The 25,545-nt window shown below is 40.0% G+C and overlaps 1 protein-coding gene across 1 annotated transcript in view; it reads left to right on the forward strand.

Annotated features, from left to right (window-relative positions):
* The window catches only part of chd7 (chromodomain helicase DNA binding protein 7), an 88,359-nt gene that overhangs the window by 31,330 nt on the left and 31,484 nt on the right, over positions 1-25,545 (forward strand). The window contains exons 4-11 of the mRNA XM_032565126.1: positions 4,512-4,984; positions 17,276-17,420; positions 19,287-19,418; positions 19,607-19,672; positions 21,749-21,804; positions 23,364-23,478; positions 24,211-24,294; positions 24,401-24,538. Coding sequence (XP_032421017.1) covers positions 4,512-4,984; positions 17,276-17,420; positions 19,287-19,418; positions 19,607-19,672; positions 21,749-21,804; positions 23,364-23,478; positions 24,211-24,294; positions 24,401-24,538 — 1,209 coding nt within the window. The remainder of the gene's footprint in view (positions 1-4,511; positions 4,985-17,275; positions 17,421-19,286; positions 19,419-19,606; positions 19,673-21,748; positions 21,805-23,363; positions 23,479-24,210; positions 24,295-24,400; positions 24,539-25,545) is intronic.

Here is a 25,545-nt window from a genome sequence, read left to right on the forward strand (position 1 = left end):
TGTTAGAAAGAGCTACACACACGCACACACACACACACACACACACACACCAAGCTGGTCGGTCAGTCAGTCAGTCAGTCAGTCATGATGACTGCATGTCTGGTACTCTAAGCTCCATCTGTTCACTAAGCATGGTTATTACAAACGCACGCACACACACACGCACGCGGGCCTTCGTCAGCATCTCAAGGTCACAGCTCCGGCAGAATGCTGTGCTGTGACCTTTATTCTACAACTCGCACACACATACACACACAATGTTGCGTGCAGCACTCCGGTTGACATATAACATGCTTGTCTCGCCCCTCCCCCCATACTCATCTCACAGTCAGAGAGCTGTTATGCTATTTAGCTCGCTAAGATTCTCCAGCTTCATGCAAACGCTTTTCTGCGTAGAGGCACATCTTGTTCTGATTTTCTGTTTTTCTCAAATTAATTTACTCATTCTGCTAGTTTTGTTGAGACTTTCAGCAAATTAAAGCAAATTGTGCTCTGGATTCCTCCTCCTGTCTGTGTTCTCTCTAAATGTCATGTTTGCTCTTTCTAAAACAATGTGTTCAACAAAATAAATGGCTCTGTGAATATCCGCAGTAGATCGCTTTAACTGAATCTTGTTATGAGGTGCACTTGAGCAGCTGGACACAAAATTTCCAATTTCATCATGTTTTTGTTAGTAATTTTAGATCACCTGCTAGGCTAGGGGGGAGCTTTAATATGTATTGAACAGGAAATGCAGTGAAGTGGACGGAGTACTACCTAGAATTTATCCAGGACCTTATTCCCCCCCCCCCCCCCCCCCCCCAACATACATATTGGAGAGCTGCACATAATGTTTTAATAAAAAATATTGGAAGCTTGTGATTGCTATTTATTCTGTAAACATACGTCTCACTTTATTTTTCCGACTGGTAAAACATTTGGAGGTCAAATCTTCAAAAAGGAAAGGACAACAATTGCAGAGACATTCAACCAATCAAGTTTAAACTTTGCTATAAATGTAGATGATCAAAATTAGTGTTGCAGCCAGTCTACGTCTTTACATCTTGTAACTAGCAGTGCCTGACAACTCTTTAAAGGGCTTGCAAGCTTGTATGCGTTATAAGTCCTCTCCAGGATTAAAGAGTGTTTAACCCACATTTGGGTCATGAATCTAACTTAATGATGGGGTGTGTGAGATTTTCAGTGAGGCGTCCCCTCCTTCACATCTCTAGTTGATGGTTATAATTAACAATTTATACCTGGATGGCAAGCCTGTGTCATCTGCCCACTAACGTCTGCTAGGTTATTGCTTGCAGCCCAGACCGCACTGACTGCAGTGATAATACTCCCTATCAAATTGTGCCACTAAACATTCCCCAAAGAAACTACGGGGTAAGATCACGACTGTTGTTGTTTTCTTTTCTTTTTACTTTTTGTAGTTCAAGTTTAAATCGACTAATAGAGCACACTTTAACGGGTTTACATTTGCTCCACTGATACTGCTGGGTTTCTAGTGACGGTGCATATTTTCATTAAATACAATTAGAACAGGTTTTCTAGGTTCACCCATTAGGATACTTCATACCTCGGGGAAAACAAGAACACAGAACTACAAAAATACTCTGAGAAATCACATTTTCCCCTCGTTTCTTTCTTCTACATTGAGGAGAAAGCATATAATTCAGTGCATTACTGCCTCTTAAGACGCTGTAGCAAAAACTGCAAATATATAAGTGAGTACTATTGGACAACAAATAAAGAAAAAAAGTGTGATGAATACATGATACATGCATGGGTCCTATCAGCTCATCTGCTTTCAAGCATCCCATCAGCATGAAGCTGAAGCAAACCAGCATGAAGCAAACCTTTAATGATAAAATCCATACTAGATGATTCCACAAAATGGTTTTAATACACAATTTGTGGTTTTTTTAACTTATTTGTAAAAACAAGCAATATACTGTATATCCTAATATTATGTCTTGTCTTGTGAGCAGAAGATGCCGTCAAAGCACTATTAATATTAACAATTATATATTTTTTGTGATAAACTGCCCTTTGTGTTTCTACCAATTGAATGTAGCATGTAATTAACCTGTAAACACAACAATACTTCTCCATGCGGTCGATGCCGTTTATAGCTATTCTTAAAAGTGTTGCAGTTTGTATGATGAGCTTAGTAGTTACACTAGTTTAAAAGTTATAAATCTTTTTAAAAAGTTGGATTTTGCATTATACCTCCTAACGTCCTTTAATAGAAATTCTTTTTTCCAAACATTAGTCTTGGTGTTTGCTACACAACTAACTTTTTAAAGCAAATTCTGAATATACATAATTAAATATCCCATTTATAAAAGGCCTTTGTTAGCGAAATGTGTGTTTGGATTCCTTAAGATGATGCATTAGATTGGAGCATTAGACAGTCTGGTTTATGCCAGTGGTTTTTATCTGAGCAATGAAAGCTTTTGTTACAGCTTTTAGCTTCATAAATGGCAGTCGTCACTATATATAAGGTATTTAATGCTAGGGAGAAAGTCCACCTGATGCTGTACAGCATTTCCTGGCGGCATGGTAATGGGAGACCTTTGGACTTTATAAGATAGTCAAATGATGCGCTTGTTTTATCATCCCAGATGCAGCAAAGTTTTGACTACAGCTGAAACTATTTTGCTTTTGTTCCCCCTGGACATGGTTTATTAAATAGGCAAGTTGTTTGACAGAATATTTAAGCAATATAGATGCAATACAACAAAACAGAAGTCCGCAGATGTCAAAAAAGTCTATAATTAGACAATAGATGGTTTTCATGACCCGTACCGTAGTTACACTTTAGCATGTTTTGGACGATATAATGGCCCTTTTTTGGTTGGAGATGCTTTGAAATGTCGACATGTTAAATTCATACTGCAGAACACCAAACCTGACGCAGCAGTGTGTGTGTGTGCGTGCACGCGCGCCATTGTGTACACACCGTGCATCTCTATTGTCATTCCTGTGATTGATTACCTAAGAAGCTTGGCAGGAGGACAGATTTATCTCTTGGCACTGCATCTCACCATCTCTCTCTCTCTCTTTTTCCGCTACCGTTTCTCTATCCCTCACTCCTCCGGTTTACCCTCCCTTCCCCCAGATTTGTGCGTCTAAATGGCTCAGTTTACGTGTGTGTCAGCAGGTGTTTGTGGGGGGGGTTGTGTGATGTGTGACCTTGCAGCACTTCTGGGGTTGTGTGTACATTAGCATTCTTCTGATGGAAGTGAACTTTCAGCGATGGCATCCCAACTCTTTTCTCCTCCATGTGAATAAACTATAGTGTATGTGTGTGTGTGTGTAGAGAGAGAAACTTGCTGATGCTCACACACGCGTAAAGGAAAAAGAAAAGCGCACGTGTTATACATGCACACCAACGGACTCTCAAAGGCATAGTGTCTCTGGCTGTGCTACGGCGCGCGCACACACACATTCTCCCTCGCTGTGCCTTTTTGAAGTATGGAGATAATTTATTCGTGTCATGATGCCTGATTTCCCATCTGCTACTGGGACCCTGAGCAGCTGGAGAGAGAGAAAGCGGGAGGGAGGCTGGGAGGGAGAGAAGAGAAGGAGGGGGGAGGAGAGGCAGCTGGAGAGGCTCCCAACAGCTGGTAACCAGTTTCCTGTCACCGAAAGCTTACTTGGGAGCAAAGAGGAGGTGCAGGAAGAAGGAGCACCGAGATTAGTCTACAGGAGAGAGGAAAAATGAGGTGTCAGCCAGTTTGTTTACTAAGGTTAGCCTGCTGGAGGACGAGGCGGGGGGGTGGAGGGGGGAAGGAGGCGGAAACTGTAGCAACAGGGAGTCGAGGATGGGGAGGAGATGGCAGCCGTGCTCATGGATGGATAGAAAGATGATCCCCTTTTACCCCTCTGCTCTGTTGGCTGCCATTACTGACGGACTCAACCGCCACCTTTCAATCCATCAGTATTGACTGACAGGCTGGTTTGACAAACTGGTGTTGAAGCAGAACAAAAGCAGGAGGCTGGGATCAGATTGTCACAGTTTGGTGCAATAGTTTCTCTGGAAAAGGAAAATGAATAATTTAAATTCTATGTTTTGATATTGGTAACCAATCAGCAGACACACTTGGTAGAGTATTTGTCAGACTATCATGATGTATTCAGTCATAATTGTTTAACTTTTTAATTTTTGTCAAAATTCAAAGTGACTGCTTTGCTGATTTAACATTGCAAATTTATGTCATGCAGGTTAAGAATATACAGTAGACGAAATGACCCAGTTTCAACTCATATTCCTGTATTTTTAGTCTGAAAGAATAAATATTTTTTTGTAGTTATCAGTGAATAAAACTTTGCTAAACCAGCATTTACAATTCCGTCTTACTTTCTCGGAGCATTTCATAATTTTTCACTTAAAACGGTTATAATTTGCATGTCTTTTCTGAAATTGGCTTTTTATGGTCAAGTGAATCATTTATTTTTTTGCCATTTAAAGTTTCTAAACTATTAAATGTGATTTTTTTCCCTCCCTCTTCCTCCCACAGCATTCCCCCTCAGACCTGTCAGGTGATGCCTCAATGATGGTTACCGACAGGCCGACGGTTGGTGCCGGAGCCCCCAGCCAGCCTATCAGCACAGAGAAGCCTACTGATCAGGAGACCAAGCCAAAAAAGAAGAAGAAAAAGAAAGCTAAAGCGGTGGAAGAAAAAGAAGATGGAGGCAAGAAAGAAGCAAGAGAAGGAGGAGATGAAGACATAAAGTCTGAGTTTCCTGCAGCAGGAAGCAATGCAAGTGAACAGCTTATTGGCACAGGAGCTGTTGAAGGGAGTTTGCCCCCACCGGAGGAGAAGAAGAAGCGGAAAAAGAAACCAAAGGAGAAGACGGAGGGCAAGGAGCCCAAAGAGCCCAAGACCCCGAAGACCCCCAAAACACCTAAGACTCCCAAAGAGCCCAAGGAGCCCAAGGAGAAGAAAGCCAAGAGCACCACACCCAAGGCCAAGACTCCCAAGAAAACCAGGTAGAAACACCTGAAATTACTTATAAAGATAATATCCAGTGGTTTATTGTTTTTCTCAACAATTGAAACACATTAGAATTTAGCAAAATGCAATTTTTCAGAAGTGTACTGAAGAAAACACAGCTAACTCTCCGTTGTGGTTATTTGGGTTAATTACATCACCAGAATTGAGCTGATCAGATGGCTTTAGCGTACACACACGCACACGCACACACACTGTGGCGACGAGAAACATTTACATATTCCGACCTAGATTCTCAAGCATTCCACTTTCATTGCAGTTGCACAGACTTCACCCTCATGTGTTTGAGCCAGTTTGTTCCAAATGACTCCGAAACCATGATTTATGGGTCACTGAAACAAACGGTGATGACGGGTATCATGTCCAGAACTTTAACTGGGACCAAACTGTTTATATTCCCTTTGCTTTTAGACTGACCCGTTCAGACTGCTTTGGTTGTTCTCATCTACAGCTTCCCAGCTTCCACACAACTGGAAAAACTGAAATAAAACTAATTGGTTACTTTCTGGCTTATGTGTGTGATGGCATTAGAGAGAATTTTGGATGGGAAATGTTTCTTGATTGAAAACGATTTGCAACATTGTGAAAAACTGATAATGAAATTTTGTGTATGTGACAAAATTATTTTCACATAAATGCTAAGAGTCCAGGTGGTACCTTTAACTGAAACCGTCTGTGTGCAACTTCCTCTACAATTGTTGCTTTATTATACTATACAATTCTCAAATTCCTAAAATGTATTTGGGTTTATTACTAGGTTGTTATATTTTTGGTTCCGCATAAACTCAAACTGCTTTCAGTAAAAGTGACTGAGAAAATACACTCCGTATTTATTTCACCTTCTCTCAATTCCACTCGTCATTATTCCAGATAGTCTGAGAGGCGAGATTGATTTGATGCATCAGAGAAAATCTTCATGCATTTACATCGAAAACCCTAAGTGACTTCATACACATAAACACAAGCTCGTCCACACACATGCACACGCCGTATCCATCACTCATGTGACCGACCAGGGGGAACTGAAAGGGTCACAACCTCTGAGCTGTGAACTGTAGCACACAGTGTTTATGTGGGTGTGACTCTCTGATCACAGAGACTGGCGAAGCATGGAGCGAGGGCTCCGTGACGGATCCAAGTATCAGTCATATTCATACATCGCTGTGTCAGACACCGAGCTGTGCGGCTGGAACTTCAGGTGGAAGGTGAAGTTCTGCTCCGGGTCGTGCCTGTCACCCTCCCTGGATGTGTCGCAGACAGACTCAGTGACACTTGTTGTAAACCTTTTAAATGTTCATTATCCTTTCAGAGTAAATCTCTGTGGTTTATGAGCTGTGCAATTATTTCGGAGACTCGAGTAGGAGTTTCTGGTGGTGGATTAACACACATTTTGGATTCTGTGGAGCATTTCTGCCAGCAGGAGAGTGTATGTGGGATTGAGTCAAAATAAACCACAGTGTGTGTTCATTATAACGAAGGAACATGTTACTTAATGGCTCCCTCTATTTGAACAATAGAGTTTTATGGCACAGATCAGTTGGATACGTTGGGCTCTGAATTCACACCTCCTAGTCGGATAAATTCACTGATGGTGTGGTCCAACTCACTTTAAATATAGCATATTTAGTTCTCCTAGATGTTGACTGATAAAAGAAAGTGTTAAGAGAAGGATGGTTAAAGCAGGATAGAGATTTTCTTGACTGAACATGTAATTCTTATCAGTTTTTATCGATATTACCTCTGTTTGAGTATTTACTTTGTGCTCTCTGGTCTTATCTCTGCCTTCTCTCACTTTTTCTAATAGCTGTTATCACATCCCTCTTTTTACTTTCTGAGGCAGCAAACGTTAAGCACTGTTGTTTCCTATAGGTATCGATTACTCTGTCTGGATATGAATATTTTTTCTGCCGTAGACGTAAAGAAACTGTTTACCAGCTGATGATTTTTATTTTGATTGGTTCTGCCCAACTGTTCAGAAATGGAAAAATCCAACCATTACCATACTGGTAAATTTCTCATGTTTAAGCACTATGAGGCGGCACTCTGAACAACACCCTTTGGTATGGAAACAGCAGTTTATTGTTTTCATTACCAGTAAAGGGTTGAAAATGAAGTCAGAGGAGGCTTGAAGAACAAACATGGGGTTTAAAAGAAAACTATTTTCCATATGTTTCTTCAGACTTTGAGAGAGCATGACATTTGGGAGATGATAGGAAGGCTAAACACCCTACTCCAGACTAGCGGCAGCAGCAGTTGGTAATCACCTGGTGGAACTGTGCATCTTCTGATCTGATTATACAAACTACTTCTTAGTTCAATGCTCCTTAGAATGTAAATGGCATAATGAGGATTGTTGTGATGACATGCTGAAGGCGAAGTGTAGGAAAGAGCAGGAGCTTCTTAAAGAGACAGAGGCCCAATTGCTAATCATCAAATTACAAAGTCAAATTTATTTTATGTTTGATTTTTGTAGCATTTTTCATAATGAAGGGTAGCATAGTTACTTAATTGTGCTATAAAATTGAAGCCTGAAGCCAGGTTCTGGAGCTTTTTGACTAAATCGTTTCCTCCACGTTAAAATTTTTGGGACCCATTGCTAAAGGAAATGCACAAGAAAACTGCTGTATTTGCCATGCAGACTGGGCTAACGATGCTAATTGCTGGCATATGATGCTAAAGACAATTTAAAATTGCATTTCAAGTTTTTTTGTCATTTTAAAATAGCTTTTTGTATTTATAAATACTTTCTAGCTGTAGGAATACTAAAAGATTCAGTATTATTCTTCCAAGAGTAAAAGTAAATTTGGCCAATATCACCACTGGGATTTCAAAACTCTACAAAACCCAAATGTTGGAAATCGGCCTCAAAACTCTGATTTCCGGATCTCTGATTTTTGCACTTTGTCTCATAAAGTCCATAATCTAACGAGTAGTGCAGAACTGTAGAGGGCTTCGGGGTGTTTTGCGAGGCTCAGCACATCATTGTGAAGGTGGAAACTTGATCGGACTGAGGAATGTGTCAGGACGCGCCCCCCCATCCCGCTCTCGCCCCACGTCCTTCAGTCTCTCTCATCTCTCTTTCCTCTAGGCCTCTTTTTTTATCCCTGGTGAAGGAGGAGGGCCGCAGCAGCAGCAGGCAGGGGGTCAGCGCTGGGGGAGGTTTGGTGGGTGTGTGAATGCGTGCACACGCCGGCCACTAGAAGAGAGCAGGGGCGTGGAGGTGGGGCAGATGAGTGGGCTGGACTTTTGTGTGCACATGCATGTCTTGAGGGGGGGAAGGGAAGGGGGAGTCGTTGGTAATCTTTGTGGCAGAAAATGGCGTCTAATGATAATGAGGACCATGCTGCTGACCACTCCACAGCCCCAGCTGTGTGTGTGTGTGTGTGTGTGTGTGTGTGTGTGTGAGGGAGGGAGGGCAGAGGAAATGTGGGGGTGGGGAGTCCATTCTCAGCCCTGTGTGTGTTGGTAAACTAAACTGGCTCTTATCTGTTGTCAGGCTTTCCTCCATCTTGAGTGGTGGCCTGGAGCTCCCAGGTTAATTTAGCATAATAATGGCTGCTGGCCATTCACTCCTTTTCTAAAATGGTGGACCTCTGCAATAACCCATTTATCTCCTGTTTTATTCCTTCCTTTCCCAAAGCCATCCCTTCCTGATGGGGTTCGTCATATCTTCCTTTGCGTCATCTGATTTTTGTAATTGAAGTCAAGGACTTGCATAACACTTGATCAATACAGCATAATTCTTTTGTTTTGTTTTTTGGGAAGAAATTTGGCATGGCTTTTATGAACTTGACTTCATTAGTCATAGCTCATTCTCCATAAACAAGCCTTCCAGTCTTTTAACAAGTGTCTTTTTAATGACAAAACATCATTTAAAAGTTTTACATGTTAATTGCCATTAAGTAGAGATATTTTCTTAGCTGTTCTTAGCAGCAGGACTTCCTTCCCAAATCTGATAATGTCCTTAAAAGCCTCATTTACTGCATCTTAAAGCCATAACACAAACCCTTTTTCTATTAAAAAAAAAAAAAAGTTTTTGGGTGCTGCCAGCATTCATGTTCCATTAGATTTTTGGGCAGGCAATATGTGCTGCAAACCTCACGTTTTTCTCTCTCTCTCTCTCTCTTTTTGTCACACCACACTGCAGTATGTTTTTTTTTTCTCTGTTTGCTGTATTTGCATTTCTCTATGAACAAATAAACCGCCGTAGAGCAGACGGAAGGCTTAACTTTGAGTGTAAACGGGATGTTGGGCTGTGCTGTAAAACCATCTGAGCACAGGCTGCTTTTTGGGTTTCACTACCATTTATTGACATGTTTGTGGCATTCTCAGAAGTCACACTTTGTCAGCAAAGCGTTTGCAGAATAAGTTGGGGCAACAACAGTTTGCACACCAGGCAGTTCATTTTATATAGGCCCCTTTGCAGACTTTGAAATTGGGATAATGGTGTGTACGTGAGTGTTCTCATTTTTCTTTTTTTATGAGCATGTTCAGTTGCATTTTGGTAATTTATGCTGTATTTGTCACTGACTTTTCATGTTAGGATTGATTTTTGCTGAATATCTAAAAAAACATGCACATTTATTAACTCCACCTAATAACATGTGCTTCTGACTAACTCAGGAGAAGCTTTTTAAAAAATGAACGACAGCTAACTATAATCCACCGGTGCTTGTTTTTTTTTTTACTGCAAGCTGTAAAGGAGGAATGGGCTGGTGTGAGATTCTCACACTAAAACTTTGAGTAAAAAATACACATCTCTCCATTGTCTATATACAGTATATATATATATAATGTTTTTTTATGTATATAATGTATTTTGATTAACAATACAAAAATTACTCATTGCAATTATTTTATTTATACTACCTATGCCACCTGCAATATAACAATGTTACCTTGAGAGCGATGAGTTGTACTCTTTAATTTTCTCTGTCCCAAGCAGCAGAATAGATGTTAAAAGTTTAATTTTATGGTTAAGGTTTGCGAGACATTTCTTCAGTGCAAATTAAGAAAAAACAAAACAAATCAGTTTTCAAATGGTATACATGCCATGCTGCTGTTGCAGCCAGATAATGTTACTTTAAAGAAAGCTAACTACAAGAAACAAAATACTTTTTTCCTATTTGTAGTAAAATTTCATTGTAAGCGACTACTATTCAAGTTTTTGTTGAAGTTATGAGCAGATGAAGATATGCTCTTTCTACGTTTTCTTTTATGCTAATTTGATCTTGCTTTTAAACTTTTGCCTTGTAGTGCAGGTTCTGTCCAACACTTTTCCTCTGCATCTCAATAAAAACGGCTTAAATCATAAAAACATTTTAATGAAAAAGTTTAGCGGCAAAATTGTGACGTTCTAAAACCCGTGTATATCTTGGCACAGGTAACTAGCACATGCCTACTACTATTTTTTTAAGTAAGGAAGTTCCTGGTTCATTAACTCATTATGGCAAAAAGAAAAAAACACTATCAAATTTGATTTAAAACGCACAACAAAGGGTGTTCTCAGTTGTGCACTTTACTGATGCTCTAAGCTGTCCAGGAGTGGGTGTGAGCGATGCGGCGAGAATCAGGTGGTTGACTTGTCCAGTCAGCTAACTGCTCTCCTCTGACCTTGCCTTTCCTCTCCATCCTCATTTTCCCCCCTGCTCCCTCCATCACGTCGCCTCCGTCTACCTCTCTCTGAGGAAGCACATCTATAAATAACACCACTCTCAGCTGCCACACCCTTCCCTCTGCGCGTATGTTTGTGTGTGCAGGGGTGATTTGTTTGCAATACACAAAGAAGTCCGACCTGCACGCAGGCACCTTGCGTTGTGCATCTCTGTAGACATGAATGCACACACAGCACTTTCTGAACATGCAGAGATGTTTGCATGCGCGTTGCCTACTGACCCCTCTTTATGTCTTTTTTTTTATTGTAAAGAGGAAGGGCCATAGAGGCTTGGTGCTATGACTCATCACAGCAGCAGGTGTCCCTTACACCCCCGACCCCCTTTGCTGTTGTCTTCTTCCTGTCTCCATCACTCTCTGTATTTAACTCAGAGGCTCCTGTTCCTATTTTGCAGTGTCCAGGTCTGAAAGCATCATCTCAGCTTCCTTGTTGATGGTTCCTATAGTGCACCATAGCAGACTAGGATGTGTGAATGGCCTTGCTACACACCTACTTTAGGGTGAATGAGACACATTTGAGAAAGTAGAAAAAGGAGAAACTGTCATTTGCTTTGGAATTGGAAAAATGAATATTTTTCCACTGCTAATTTGTTTCTTGTGACTCAACCATTACAAAATTTCTATCAAAAGTTGAGGTTTTTTTGTCAGATTGATTCGTTATTGATCCATTGTCTCTTTTTTTGGTATCATTTATTTGATTAGCTAAAAAGAAAAAGATTATTGTACTTGCTATGATATAAAGACAAAGTCACATAAAATAAGCTCAATAAACTTTATAGAAATAACATGAGGAGCCTCCAACAATATGGGAGGAGCGCTCCAGTGACCTAAGCTCCCCTCACTGTCTTCTGCAGGGCCTTATCATTAGAAAGCCACACTAGCTGTATTTCCATTACAAATGTACACAAAACTTTATCAATATTCTGCTAAAGTTAAATAAAACACAATATAATAATTGAGTTGTTTCCATTAAATACAGCACAATTAAAACACGTGAGTAAATTTGTTCAAGTCATTAAAAACATGCTACCACACTTCCTGTCATCTTCTTTGTCTTTTCTGCCAGAAGTAACATCCAGGTGTTGATCACATGACTCGTGATGCAAAAAACATGTTTCCATTTAGGCCTGTCACGATAGCAAATTTTGCTGAACGATTAATTGTCTCAAAAATTATTGCGATAAACGATAATATTGTTTGAAGACCTTTTTACACTGATTTAGTGGAAATTACGTAATAATGCAGGCGATTTCCTGCCAAAGTTAGATACACTTTATTTTCAAAAGAACACTTAACACTGGAACTGATAAACAAAATAAACAAAACAACCAAAAACAAAACGGATTCTCAGTCTCCATTAACAAAAAATTTACTTGAAAAGAAACTAAACAACATAAAGCCAAAGTGGAAATAAATACTGCATTCAACCAAAAGACTGCAGATTATGAAGTCTGTATATTATGTTGCCCTTCAGTAATAAGGGCAACATAATATACAGAAATAGAGAAGATGGGCACATCCAACTACCTGATGCAATAGTTCACACTACATGATTTTTTGCTCCTATTTTTCCCCTTACAACAATCTTAGATTGTTGGTCTTTCTAAGATTGTGTGGTGTGTTACGGTAGATCGTCGTTGCCGCTCCGATCTAAATCAGGGGTTTTCCCAGACTGGGAGCTTTAAAGACACCTGTTGAATGTGACAGGCAGCCAATCAGAAAGCGCGGATTCTCCTCCGTGCTTTCTGAGGGGAAATTACGTCGGGGAATCCCAAACAGCTGACACGGCGCAACCCGAAGTCCAGCGGACATCGGAGATGATATGTGGAAACAGCATTAATATTTATTCAACATGCAAAGAATATAGAAATGACAAGAGGAGGAGTTGGATCGAAATTGCTACTGCAGTTGATAAACCCAGAAACTTTTCAGCTGTTTTTCGTTAACGTGACATAAATAGGTTATAATGATTTTCATTCAGTCAGGACTTTACGCTGACACTAGCCACATGCATTGCAGGTAGATTGTAGTAAAGCGTTGATTAATGCCTGGTTTTAAAATTAGTTCACTGGACTTGTAGCCATTATTTTGTGCCCATTGTTGGACACCACAGGGCAGGACCGAACCCGATCGAACCGTTATACCTAGGATTTCTGTCGGCTAATGTGTGGTCTGTCAGGTTTTGAAAATGGGCCGACAATCGGCTGACAGCTCTAAGATCGTGTCGTGTGCGCTGGGCATTAAACTAAGGAAATGAGGAAGGGAGGAGTCAGTGGAGAGCACCGGAGCAGAGCCCTTTTTCATTCAGTGTCATTAACAGAAAGAGAAAAAGGCCGGAAGAGACGATAATGCCGATAATTGAAATGACGTCGATAGTTTTAATTTATCGTACGATTAATTGATTTATCGTTTATCGCGACAGGCCTATTTCCATTGCAGTTTATGCACTAATTTGGATACAGTGGAAAACCAACTCATCTTTGCACAAAATTTCTTCAAAAACTGGAGTTTTTTTTCTTTTTAAAATTGGCTTGTTTTCATTGAGTGCAATTAGATGGTTAATGGAAACTTAGCCAACGAGATACAGCACTGCCATTCGGTTTACATAAAATTTTTGTGTGTTCTTTATAAGTTATAACTTATTTTAAATTATCTCACTTTTTTAAGTTAATTTAATGTACTTTTAGAAAGGTACATTAAACATTGTAACTTGTTTGTAAAATGTTATGAACAGTGACTCGAAGTTTCCTACTTCTATTGGGCTTCTACGTTTCCAGTAGTAAGTAAAATTTCACTGACATAAATGCCTGTATAAAATAAGATTTAATAAGTTTCATCCCCAAAAACTGTGGAAGCACTTAGCTTAAAATTTAAACCGTATCTGCAATTTTGTGCAGTAAGTGGGTTGAAAAAGCAAGTCAGCTTGTTTATTTGGGCTTGTTAAAAAAATGCTTACAGAGCTGGGTGAGTCTGACCTGAAAGGCTTTCTGTGTCATCTTCACTGCCAGTAGAAAGTATAAAAGCAGAAATTAGGACTATAACATGCTAGTGAAGTTTAATATAGACATATAATTTATATCAGAACTAAGACACAATACATGTTTGGATCTTAAACAAATTCTAAATCTCAAATCTAGTGACTGTAATACCTTGCTTAAGCGATTTACATGCTTTGTTTATAATTTTCTTAAAATGTAAAATCATGCTTTTCTGTTGGAACCAAAAACATGTTTAAGGTGGCACATTTGAGAAAAAGAAAGTTGCTGAATTCCACTTTATTGTCCCGATTTGATTCATTGATTGCGAAAGGCTCTTAGTGGTGAAAGATTGGTGTGAAGAGGGCTGAAGAGATGCTCCGAGCCGAGAGGTGATGTTGCAGTTAGGAAGTGAGGCCATGAAGACGCTAGGAGGAAGAGAGGGGAGAAGGCAGCCAAGTGGAGAAGTCTGTGTGTGAGTGTGTGTGTGTGGCCAGATGGCTCCAGCGTGTGGCGACCAGCCAGAGGAACAGGTGCAGGTCACATGACCAGCCGTTACCACGGAGATGGTGATTGCTCTTGGCGTGAGGATGAAAGGAGAAGGGCCCCAGGGACAGAGAGGGGGTGAGAGATAGAGAGAGGGGAGAGAGCAGGAGGAAGGAGGAGAGGCGGTGGAGGAGAGCGATCCTGGCGTACAGTTCTGCAGAGGGCAGACTCAGCCCAGAAAAAACCACACACACACACAGTTTTAACGTCAGTTTGGGAGGAGGTTAGTTGGACAATTGTTTCCGTCTGGCCTAAAGATATAATGTAGCATTTGTATTGTAATGGAAATCGGCCCTTTTTATCCAAACTCTGCTGGTTCTATCTGGGATCCAGTTCCATGTTTTTGGAGAAACATGTTTTAATCCCAAGTGTGAGCAACTTTATGAAATCGTTCAGCCATGTTAATTTTTTAAAATAATTTTGAATCTTCAGGAATGCTCTACAAATATAATTTTTTGCGTTTAAATCTAGTCAGCGCAACAAATATTGTAGATAATGGTGTGGAACATGGGCGTAGGTTTGGGTATGGACGGTCGTGACATGTCACAACCAATATTCAAGGGATATAAAATAGTCCCGACCGATTTTTGCCATATAAATAAAAAAAAAAGAACATATGTATTTTTTAACAAAAACAAAATAAATAAACGAAAATCTACATTGATTAGTTTAATATTTCAATATACTACGCAGTGGTAGCATTCATTTTAAATGCTGGTGAGTTGGTGAGTAAGTTGTAAGGTCCCACCAAAACGTAGACCAAACCTACGCCCTTGGTGTGGAAAGTTTTAGTTTATTGTTCAAGAACTTTTTTAGCAGCACCAAGTTGTCTGAAATAATAAATATTGTTTTTTCTATAATTTCTCTTCTGATTTTTACTCTCACATGAATAGTGAGCACCAATGCTGTAAAATGTTCACTTGAAAATGTCACACTTGATTTTTCAATTACATTGCACACACATTGTAGTTGAAAAATGTGTGTGCAATGTATAGTTGTTTGTTTTTTTTTTACTTTGAAGTATTTTGTTGATTGCTTTAAAAAATTATGCCTCTTTTCTAAAATTCTGGCTGAAGCAGAAGCTTCTATAGTTCTGGTGGTGGAGATGTTTCATCAGATCTGCTTCTTTCAGGAGGACACAGACTTGCCATATTTTCATTTGGAAAATAAATATGTTCTAATGAGATTAGTGGCTTTATCAACCGCCCTTTATATTATATACATATATATCTAATTAGGACATTGAATACCATAAAACTTTAAAGTAAACTCATACATACAAAGCTAACGTATATAAGAAAATTAACACACAGGAGCCTAAACAGTGTTAAGTAAAACAATTTGAACAATGACTAAATATTAGATCACAATCAAAGCACACTGTTTTACTTTTACTCTCTGGCTTTTGAAACATACTATGAAAACGGGAACTTAATGTGCAATACTGCAACAGCAAGAGCTCCTTCACCCAAATTTTATTTGCATGTGTGGACGTAGCATCTGATCTACTGACTTGCCAAAGCATTTTTGGTCACTAATGCCTCGTTTCCACCAAGTGGTACGGTTCGGTATTCTACTTTATGGTCCAGCGTACTCCAGAAATTGTTTCCACCGCCAGTTACAGTGGATTCTCACTGGACAAGCGAGATTAAACTCAAAGGCCTAATGTGGCATTATGCTAGCTCAGTGGTTCCCAAAGATTTTCTGGGCCCCCCCTATGGATTACAATAAAATCCTCCCCACACCCCCAAGAAAAAAAAATAAAAAATCAACTGAGCACACACATCGTTCAACCAGACATAAACCTATACACATATTTTGTTTTCAAACTCCACTGAAGTTTATTTAACACTTCAGGTTGCAACAAAACAAACTACAAATCATCTTGACAGTTAAACATTTTTGTGTAACTTTTTTTTTCATTCATCCATACCGCTTCCTGCGCCCCCCCTGCAATGGCACTGCGCCCCCCACACTTTGGGAACCACTTTGCTAGCTTAACGACAAAACAAACATAACACAGCAGTGTATCTTGTGCTTATCGTAAGCAGTGACGTTTATCTGTCCACCAGCCGATGGACTGTTTGACACCAGTACCTCCACCCTAACTGTACCGCACCAGGATGATGCGTTACAGTTAAAATAATGTAGGAAAGTGCATCGACCCATTTCGTACCGCTCTGTCTAAACGAAGCGTTAGAAGACATGTATCGGCTAATAGAGTTGTATGGAAACTTGGGCAGTGAAGTTGTTTTTGTCACCATAGCTTCACACGTGCTGCAGTGATAAAAAGCTTTTCCTCCACATGTCAAGATGATCCTATCTGCAGTGAAAAATGAGGCAGAAGTCATGTGGAGTTGGACCGTACTGTACCGTGTAATAGGAAGTCAGCATTGCAGAAATGCACGTCTACCTAATAAGGCTGGCATTGTTCTAAAAACGGCAGGAATACACACGAGTGATGAATTGCAAATTTGCCCTTAAACGTGGCCGATCAAACTCGGGATTAAAGCAATAAAGGACAGACTGTGAGCAAGTTGGCTTCCTGCGAGCGGCGCATAAGAACACGGAGACATGCTGTACGAGAGACAGCGGAGGGATGCTGAGTGTCCTCTCACCTCTGTGGTGTTACTGCACACACACTCGCAGATGGAGCCAGCTCCTCTTCCTCTCCATGCCAGAGATTAGTGGAGGCCTGGGGAGAGCTTGGCTCCGCCCACCTCCTCTCTCAGGGGCCTCTCTCTCTGTCTGCCTGTCTGTCTCTCTGGACCCCCCTCTTGCTTCCTCTCTGTGCCTGTATCTCTCCATCTTGCTCCCATGCCTCCATGCAGTCTTTCATCATATTAACCCCCTGTGTGCCAGAGCCTGAGGCACACTAATGATTTCTAAATGGGTAAATCAAACATGGCGATTGCCCTGGGACAGACAGATACACACAAAAATACACACACACACACATACATGAAGGTTTGGTTGTCTTTTACTGAGGTAGTCTTACAAAGAATGAGTTTTGATGTATTTTTACCCTTTTTCAAATCCTGCTGCTTACATGTTTTCAATCGTTTATTCCCACAGCAGTAAAAAGGTGGAATCAGAGGGCGGGGCCAGCGCTGCTAAGAAGGACGCCAAGAGGAAGAGAGAGCTGTCAGTCGGTGACGATGTGGAGGTGAAGTCTCCACTGCCCTCTCCTCCTGAAGAGGAGGATGATGATGGTGTGCAGGTAGGCAAGAGACGGGGTGCGTACAGGCGCTGGTGTTTTCAACATTTGGAAAGTGTGTTATTTCTGTGTAAAGTCCTTGAAAGTGCTTGATATTCATATTGCACAGTTTTGAATTAAAGTGAAATCTAACATTTGGTTCAAAGCCTAATTTTGGAAAATGTTATTTACGATATTTTTATACGCCTAATAAAAACATACTTTTTTCTCACTGTCAGAAGTTAAATCAGACTAAACTTTTCTTGTTTATTTTTAGAATTAGCAAACATATTTCTATTTTCTAAATGCCAGCAAATATAAGTATTTGCTGGCAATATTGTGTTTAAGCATGTAGAATACTATTACAAGACATTATTAATAGCAGTAATAAATCACATAACAGTTTTTTTTTTTATTCATTTGTTTTGTTTACATCTCCAAAGTGTAGTGCTGGAAATGTTTTAAAACTTACCTTGAAATTGCTTGAAAATTGCTTGAATTTTACTGTAGGAAAAGTTTACAAATCCTGAAAAATATCCTGAAAAATGTTGAGATTTGACAATTTAGGAAGTGAGGAGAAAATACAAATTCACAACTCTAATAACCACACCAAGGCTATTTCAGGAAGCCCAGCTAAAAAAGCAGAAGGCCATCAAACCACTTCTGATCACTCATGGTCACAGCTTGTAGAGAAGGCGCTGAGCCAGTGAACGTTTGTGTTGTAAACCAGCCTTGTTGACAGACCCACGGGCCAACCGCGCAAATCAGGTTGTTGCCATCCTCCGTCAGCAACTTTTTAGCCAGTGATGTATTTTGGAAACATTTTGCTTCAGAAATACTATTTAGCCTCTTTACTATCAAACCCCGGTAGCGTGCGCCATGATGCACTCCTTTATAAATGCCTGCTTAAAATGTGAAGTGCTAATTAGAGGAACAAAAGCAAGCTGTTGCATCCCCTCCTCACACTGAGATTTATGAGTAAATCTTACTGTTGCCCATGAAGAGTCCTGGTTTTCAACAGAAAAAAGGTACTTTAGCAGCTGTGTTGCTAATATGTTCCCTAAAGTCTCAGATTGGTGTTTTCCTTTTTTCTTTTTATGGCAAGATTTTAGGCATTAAAATAATCAGCATTTTGCTGACTTAAGTGGATAGGCATTATGAAAATGAAAGCTGTTTTTTGGGGGAAAAGTGAATTAATTAAACTAAATGCTGAGCCATGTGTTTAAAAAATATTTGAATTTCTACCTTGAAAACTCAAAATGCATTGTATTAATATTTTAAGAAACCGACACACCGTTGTTAACAACTGTTAAGTGCAAGATTTTGAAAATGTTTTTTGATTAAAGCGTGGCGGTGGCTTGTGTTCAGTTTCACTGCTTTATAGACCAAAAAGTTCAGTCTTGCTATCTGACCAAAGCATCTGTTTGCTGCTGCAAACAGAATTTCTTGGCACTTTCTTTTAGCTTTTTTGATTCTCTCAGTTCAGCCAGAAGTTCAGCAGTTGTGCCAGACTTTACCCATATTTGGATGAGCAAATGAGCAGAGGCCAGGCAGGTGTTGAAAACCTGATGGGTTGTTTTATAACGTAGCCCTTAATTAAAGTGCCTTTCTTTTCCTCCTGACATATCTGCTGGGTTTCTTCGTCTATCTAAAAGTATCAGTTGGATACACAATTTTTATTAGTGGAAAACCTTAAACAGTATTTTTCCTTTAAATTTTAATCATGCATCACTTTAACTTTGTCAGTCACATGAAATCCTAATGAAAACCATCAAATCTTGCGGATGTGATGTGACAAAATGTAATTAAGGTCAAAGGGTGTGAATGTTTATGTAAGACAATGTCAGTCCTCGTTGATCATTTAAATGCTGATGTGTTTCTTCCTTCCAGAAGCGCCGTTCGAGTCGGCAGGTGAAGAGGAAGAGGTACACAGAGGACCTGGAGTTCAGGATCTCTGAGGACGATGACAGCGGAGACGATTCACCAACACCAAAATCTCCCTCATCCTCCTCACAACAACAGGTGAGGCCTGGAATTGGTTCATCTTGCTTCACTATAACTTTTTACTCACCAAAGATTAAAGTTTTCTTTTTACCTCAGCGTTCACATGAAGTTAGCTTTCCATACAACTACTTCCATTCACAAAGCAAATATTTTAGAGTTTTCTTTTGCTAATCTACAACAAAAATGTAATTGTTCCCTTTCTTTAGGATCTGACTGAGACTGAAGGGCCTGTTGTGGAGAAGATCATGGGTATGCGCAGCGCCAAGAAGCAAGTACGTACAATACATTTCAAAAAGTATTCACTCCCTTCCCCTTTGAAACAATTAAGTCAGGTATTTCAGCCATTGTAGTAGCCACGGGGGCTTAATACCAAGCAGCTAGGCATGCAAACTGCTTCTACAGAAACAGGTGACAGAATGTGTCACTCTGACAGAATGTGTCACTCTGAGTTTGGTCGCTTCTAGTTTTTAAACATTACAAAGTGAACTATTGGTGTTAATATATTAAAGTATGTTAACAGCAACTCACCAGCATTCAGCAGAGTCCATATCTGCAGACCTCCAAAGTCTGTGGCCTTCAGATTAGCTCAAGATCAGTGATTAGAGAGCTTCATGGAATGGGTCATGTAAACTTTTCTATCCCCAAGGGGCAATTTGTTGTGCAGACAGCAGTGAAGACATAAAAAACGCATACAAAAAGTTACAAAAAACATAAGTGGACTTGGCTAATAGCAGCTGGAATAAAATATTCTTTTCAGTCTCTTGGTCTACTAATATGGCTTTGTGTGTCTCCAAAAGGGAGCACTCTTCTCCCAAAGGCTGGCATGGATCTGCCAAAAATGATCCTGGCCTTCTTCAAAGACCTGGAATTATAGAGGTCACCCAGGTCATTAAGAGATATGCCAGCAATTTTGCTACAAACCTCATTTTGGATGGAAAATGCCAACAGGTAAAAGTATTTCCATGGCCAAGCAGCTGCATCCAAGCCTTACATCACCAATTGGAATGCAAAGAGTCGGAACCGCGGGTGTGAACTAAAGCACGCCGCCGCTGAACTCTAGAGCCTTTGGAGGAGCGTTCCCCGGAGGGACAAATTATGCCTTTCTGACTCGCAATGCCATGCATGAGTCTGGGTTTGGCTGCAGCCAGGAGAGCTGTATTTAGTTTCATGTTCTCGACTCTGGGGGAACAGTTGTTAGTTGGCCACTTCCTGTTACGATATTATGGCATATCTTTGCACAAAGCAGGATCCATGAACACAAGGGAGTTGACTGCAGCAGAACCGAACTGAAGAGCTGCAAAGGGTGTGCTGACATCACATTGAATTATATGAATTAAGACCTGTGTGTCACTAAAATGTGTGTAAGGGGAGTGAATATTTTATACCATATAGCTCATCTCACAGACGGTGACACGCAGATGCGTGCGCGGACATGACTCAGACCGGCCTGAGTCATGGTTTACGTCATGTGAGTAGTCGCTCCACAGCTGGCCTAAGGAGATTACACACACGCGCACAGTCAGACATATGCCCTCACACACTGCTAAGTCGGCCCATATTCACTTTGTAAGCAGATACAAGGGTTCTTGTAATTCAATATGTGTGTTTCTGATTGACTGCGTGTGTGTCGGCCCTGCTTTGTTTTATGCGCCTTAACTAAGGAAAAGTCGTCGCTCAGCCAACACACACACACACTCACTCACCAGCCAATTGTGCTTTGCCAGCCAACTCCCAGTGGGGGGACTCTCCACCCACCCACACCCACACACATACACACACCCTTTCTCACAGCTCCATTCAGAGTTGACCCCAGGCTTGGCACACAGCCAAAACCACAACGCTAGCTAAGCCAGACGCCAAGCTAGTGTTTCCTCAGGCAGTGTGTGCGCGCGTGTGTGATTGATGATTCATGGCATTACAGTAGTAGTGGTAGTACAATGATTGTGTGTGTGTGTGTGCCTGCTGCGGCTACGTTAAAGTGAATGAGTCAGAACAACTTAAGACCTACTAGGTTTTCTTCTTTCACAAGTGTGAGAATAAAGTGTTTGTTTTTTTTACTCAAAAATTTCAATTTGAATTTGTTTTTTACAGTAAAACACCTAAATGTATTCTTCAGTTTGACTAATTGTTATCAAAAGGTCCCAGATGTGCAAGACTGCCAACAGAAACTGAACCTTTCACTTAGTCCAACCTCCCTAACTGATAGTTGGTGTGAAACGGTTTCCAGCCCACTTTACCATTTTAGCCACATGTTGTATAACAATGACAAACCACTTCTGCTCTTTCACCGTTCTGCTACTATATTTGCTGTGATTATTAACCTTTCTTATTCTTTTCCTCCTTTTCAGCTGGAGTCGGGCGAGGAAGTGGAGGTGGAGGAGTTCTACGTCAAGTTCAAGGGCTTGTACGTTGTAGCTCGAGTTTTTTTCTCGGCTCTCTACCTCTTTTGTCTTTCACAGCAAGGATTCCTCTTTTTTTAGACCCGTTCTCTCTACACACACACACCAGGGCGTCCATTGGTCTATTAGTGTGAAAAGCTCGGGACATTCTGCCTGAAAAGCCGTATTCAATTTTCTTTTATGCGCCAATCGCTCCTATTTTGGTTTCAGATCTATTCTAGCATCAATAACATAAGTGGTAGCAGCGCAGTCTCTGCATGCCATCGTATTGCTAAATGCATGATATTCCTGTCATGCTGGCCTTTTGTGTCGAGGTTACCGTTTGGCTGAGATGGAAAAAAAAATAATTGCACATCGACGGTAGATTTAAACATTTCTTTACAAATCTGAGAAGCAAAGTTAAATAGTTCAGAAATCAAACTAAATAAAAAATATTTATACTGTAAATGCTACAACACATAAAAAGCAGTACTAGAAATGGAAACAATCCCTCATATTTCTTGATGTTTGTTTCAGCACCACAATTCTTTTGAAAGAACTTTAGCCCATAGGAATGGTCTGACAGAATTTTTTTGTTTTTGTTTAAACACTGACGTACCTTGAATCTGTCCATTCTTACACAGTATATGTGAAAATGACCCCCGTCTTTGAACGGCACATGTTGCAGAATCTTCATAAAGTAATGACAAATGAAACAGGACATAATCAACAGGTTGTGCTGCATAAAAAATGTTTAAACCAACATCTCTCATTGTAAAACTTGTAGCCCGACTGGTTGCACAGCACATCTGTGACTCAAAGGCGTGATGCTTTTGTAACAAAGTCTGCGTACGCTTTTATATGTTGACTTTTGCAGCACTTATCTTTTTTTATCTTTCACTTTTACACTTCCTGCGCTAACACCACAGCAGCTTACTGCCTCGTCCCATCAGAAACAACACCAGGTGTTTCAGTACCAGCAAAAATGGTTTCCCTTTTATCAAATTAATAGTAAAATTTTGTTGCAAACAATTAAATTTGATCAGTATACTTGTCAACAAAGTATAAGTAACCATTGTTTGTACTTTAGTGTAATATTTTGTGCAATCTTGTCCTATAATACGTGTTTGTAATTGCCTGAATTTATTCTTATCAGTCTTGGTCAGAATCATTTCTGTTTCATAACACTTTCAAACTTCACCTGAAGAGAAGGGAATGTTAAAGATGCTGCCTGTGATTGCCCCAGCTAGTTCCCTGTGGTGTTTGCTTGAATGAATTTCTTCACTGCAAAAGCACAAAATCTTACCAAGTATTTTTGAAAAGAAGCAGGAGATTGTTTTAAGTCAATAATTCCGTAATATTTCCGAAAAAGTATTAGTTCCACTGGCAGATAATAATCAGGAATTATTAACTTAAAACAAGCTCCTACATCTTGCTAAAAATTTAGTTATAAGTTAGTTTTGTCTTATTTCAAGTGTGCCAACATATTTGCGCTAGAAACTAGATCCAAAAATACTTACTAACACTTAGTGTACTTGCAGCATTGCTCTGAAAGAACGGAGCTGAAGTGTGTGTTTTGTTTCAGTTCATACCTGCACTGTCGCTGGTCGGAACTGGAGGAGCTGGAGAAGGACAAGAGAATCCACCAGAAGATAAAGAGGTTTAAAGCCAAGCAGCAACTCAACAACTTCATCACTGAGGTAAGAGCAGAGATCTGCCACCTCATCATCACTTACTGCTGGAAACCATCTGCACCCAAAAGGCTTTTTAAGTCAATATTTAAAATTAGAGGTGCAACTAACAACTATTTTAGTAATCGATTATTCTGATGATATCTCAGGGAAAAATGGACACATTCTGCAAATTTTTTAACCACTTAAGTCCTTTTTATACAACATTAGAAATATATTAAAAGTTGCAATTAAGCAAATAATTCAATTCCTTTTTTGAAAAAATAAGAAAATAAACATGTTGTTACCTGAAATGCAGTAGCATAGCATTCCCCAAGTGTACACTTGTAGGAAAAGATAGCAGAGGGTGCTTAGTGGGAGATTTTATTTTTTTTAATTTATTTATTTTACAAAAATAGAACCAGGTGAAGATAAAATTCTGGGTAGAACATATTTACAGACAAAGAAAGATTACTTACCTTAAATACAAAATGTACATATTGTTTGTACAGTTTTTACTTGCTGCTCTGAGTATGTTGTTCTTTCAGCAAATGGCAAAATGGTATCGTTTGCTGCATATCCCAGCTAACAATTAATTGATTACTAGATTAGTTGACGATTATTTAAATGATCGATTACTCATGATTAATTTGTTAACCATAACAGCCTTCTTTGATATTTGATGTTTTATTTTCTTCTTGGAGATTAAATAACTTGGTTCATTCCTAATTACAGCGTAAATCTCCTCTTCCTGTCTCGCAGATGGACGATGAGCCTTTTAACCCGGACTATGTGGAGGTGGACCGAGTCCTGGATGTTTCAGAGAGCACAGATGAAAATGGAGAGGTACTTTGCTCCCTTTTCTTGGTTTTCTCATTCCTTGTTTTTTCTCACCACAAAATTTATTTATTTTTCATTTTTTAAAGTTCACCAAACCTGTTTCTCCATCTAGATTGTCACCTTATATTTGGTGAAATGGTGCAGTTTGCCTTATGAAGACGCCACCTGGGAGCTAAAGGCGGACATCGACCAATCTAAGATAGATGAATACGAACGCATCGCAGCGCGCGAACCCAACACTAACCGAGTGGTGAGTAGAAGCTCTCCGGGCGCCGTCCGCCTCCCAGCCTCCTCCCGGTGGGCGTGCCGATGCGTTTCTGTGTGTGTTGGCCGGCTGCCTCCTCCTCTAGATTTACGGCTCCTTTAACTGGTTTCCACAGGGCCACGTTCTTGTGGTCGTACGCTCTCAGCACACACGCTGATGAACACACGCCCTGCTCTTGTGGCCAGGCCAAACCACTAACAGTATGTTTAATGCTTAACAGAGGGAGCTGGCTGGCTGACTGTGGTGTTTTTTCCTCTATCCCTCTTTCTGCTCCCGTGTCCGTCTTTTCAACGACTGTCTTGTTTTCCCTTAAGGAAGATATTAGAAATGCTCCATCATACAGTGGAGGGGGATTTATTTAACCTCTAGTTATTGTCAGACAGCAGCTATTGCAGAAGACTTTCATTTCCCTCTGAGGAACTTCAGAATGTAAACTATTGCTCTACAGTGGTTTCTGTAACCCATGAAGAAAAGTCCCAAATGAACTTAAAAATTAGTTTTTTTACAGTTTCATCTGGAACAATTGGGAATTTGGGGGAATTTTTAAGATATGTAGAGTTATGGAAAAAAGGTGAAAGCATTTACAGAGTTAATTCCCCAAAATGATCAATATCCATCCATTTGTTTGATCATCCAACTTTTATTTTTCTGTCCATTTAATTATCATACCACACTTTTTTCCTCAACTTCCTTCTACCTCCAATCATCTCATCATTAGTGCATTTGTTTTAGTCCACCCGTATATCCTTCCATCTATTCAAACATCTTTACCCTTTGTCTTTTCCTGCTTTTTGTTTTTCAGGTTCCATATTTATCCTGTTTAGAAATGCTGTATATAAATAAAATATAGATATCCTTATTGCAAATAGACTCAAAGACAGAATATGAAATGCGTATAAGAACACGATAAAATTATTGTACAGTAAGGCCAAAATTTCAACATAAGTACAGCGTAATTATAAAAAATACTCCAGTCCAAAGGACTATGTAAC

The sequence above is a fragment of the Xiphophorus hellerii genome, chromosome 6, assembly GCF_003331165.1.
Source record: "Xiphophorus hellerii strain 12219 chromosome 6, Xiphophorus_hellerii-4.1, whole genome shotgun sequence".
Taxonomy (NCBI): domain Eukaryota; kingdom Metazoa; phylum Chordata; class Actinopteri; order Cyprinodontiformes; family Poeciliidae; genus Xiphophorus; species Xiphophorus hellerii.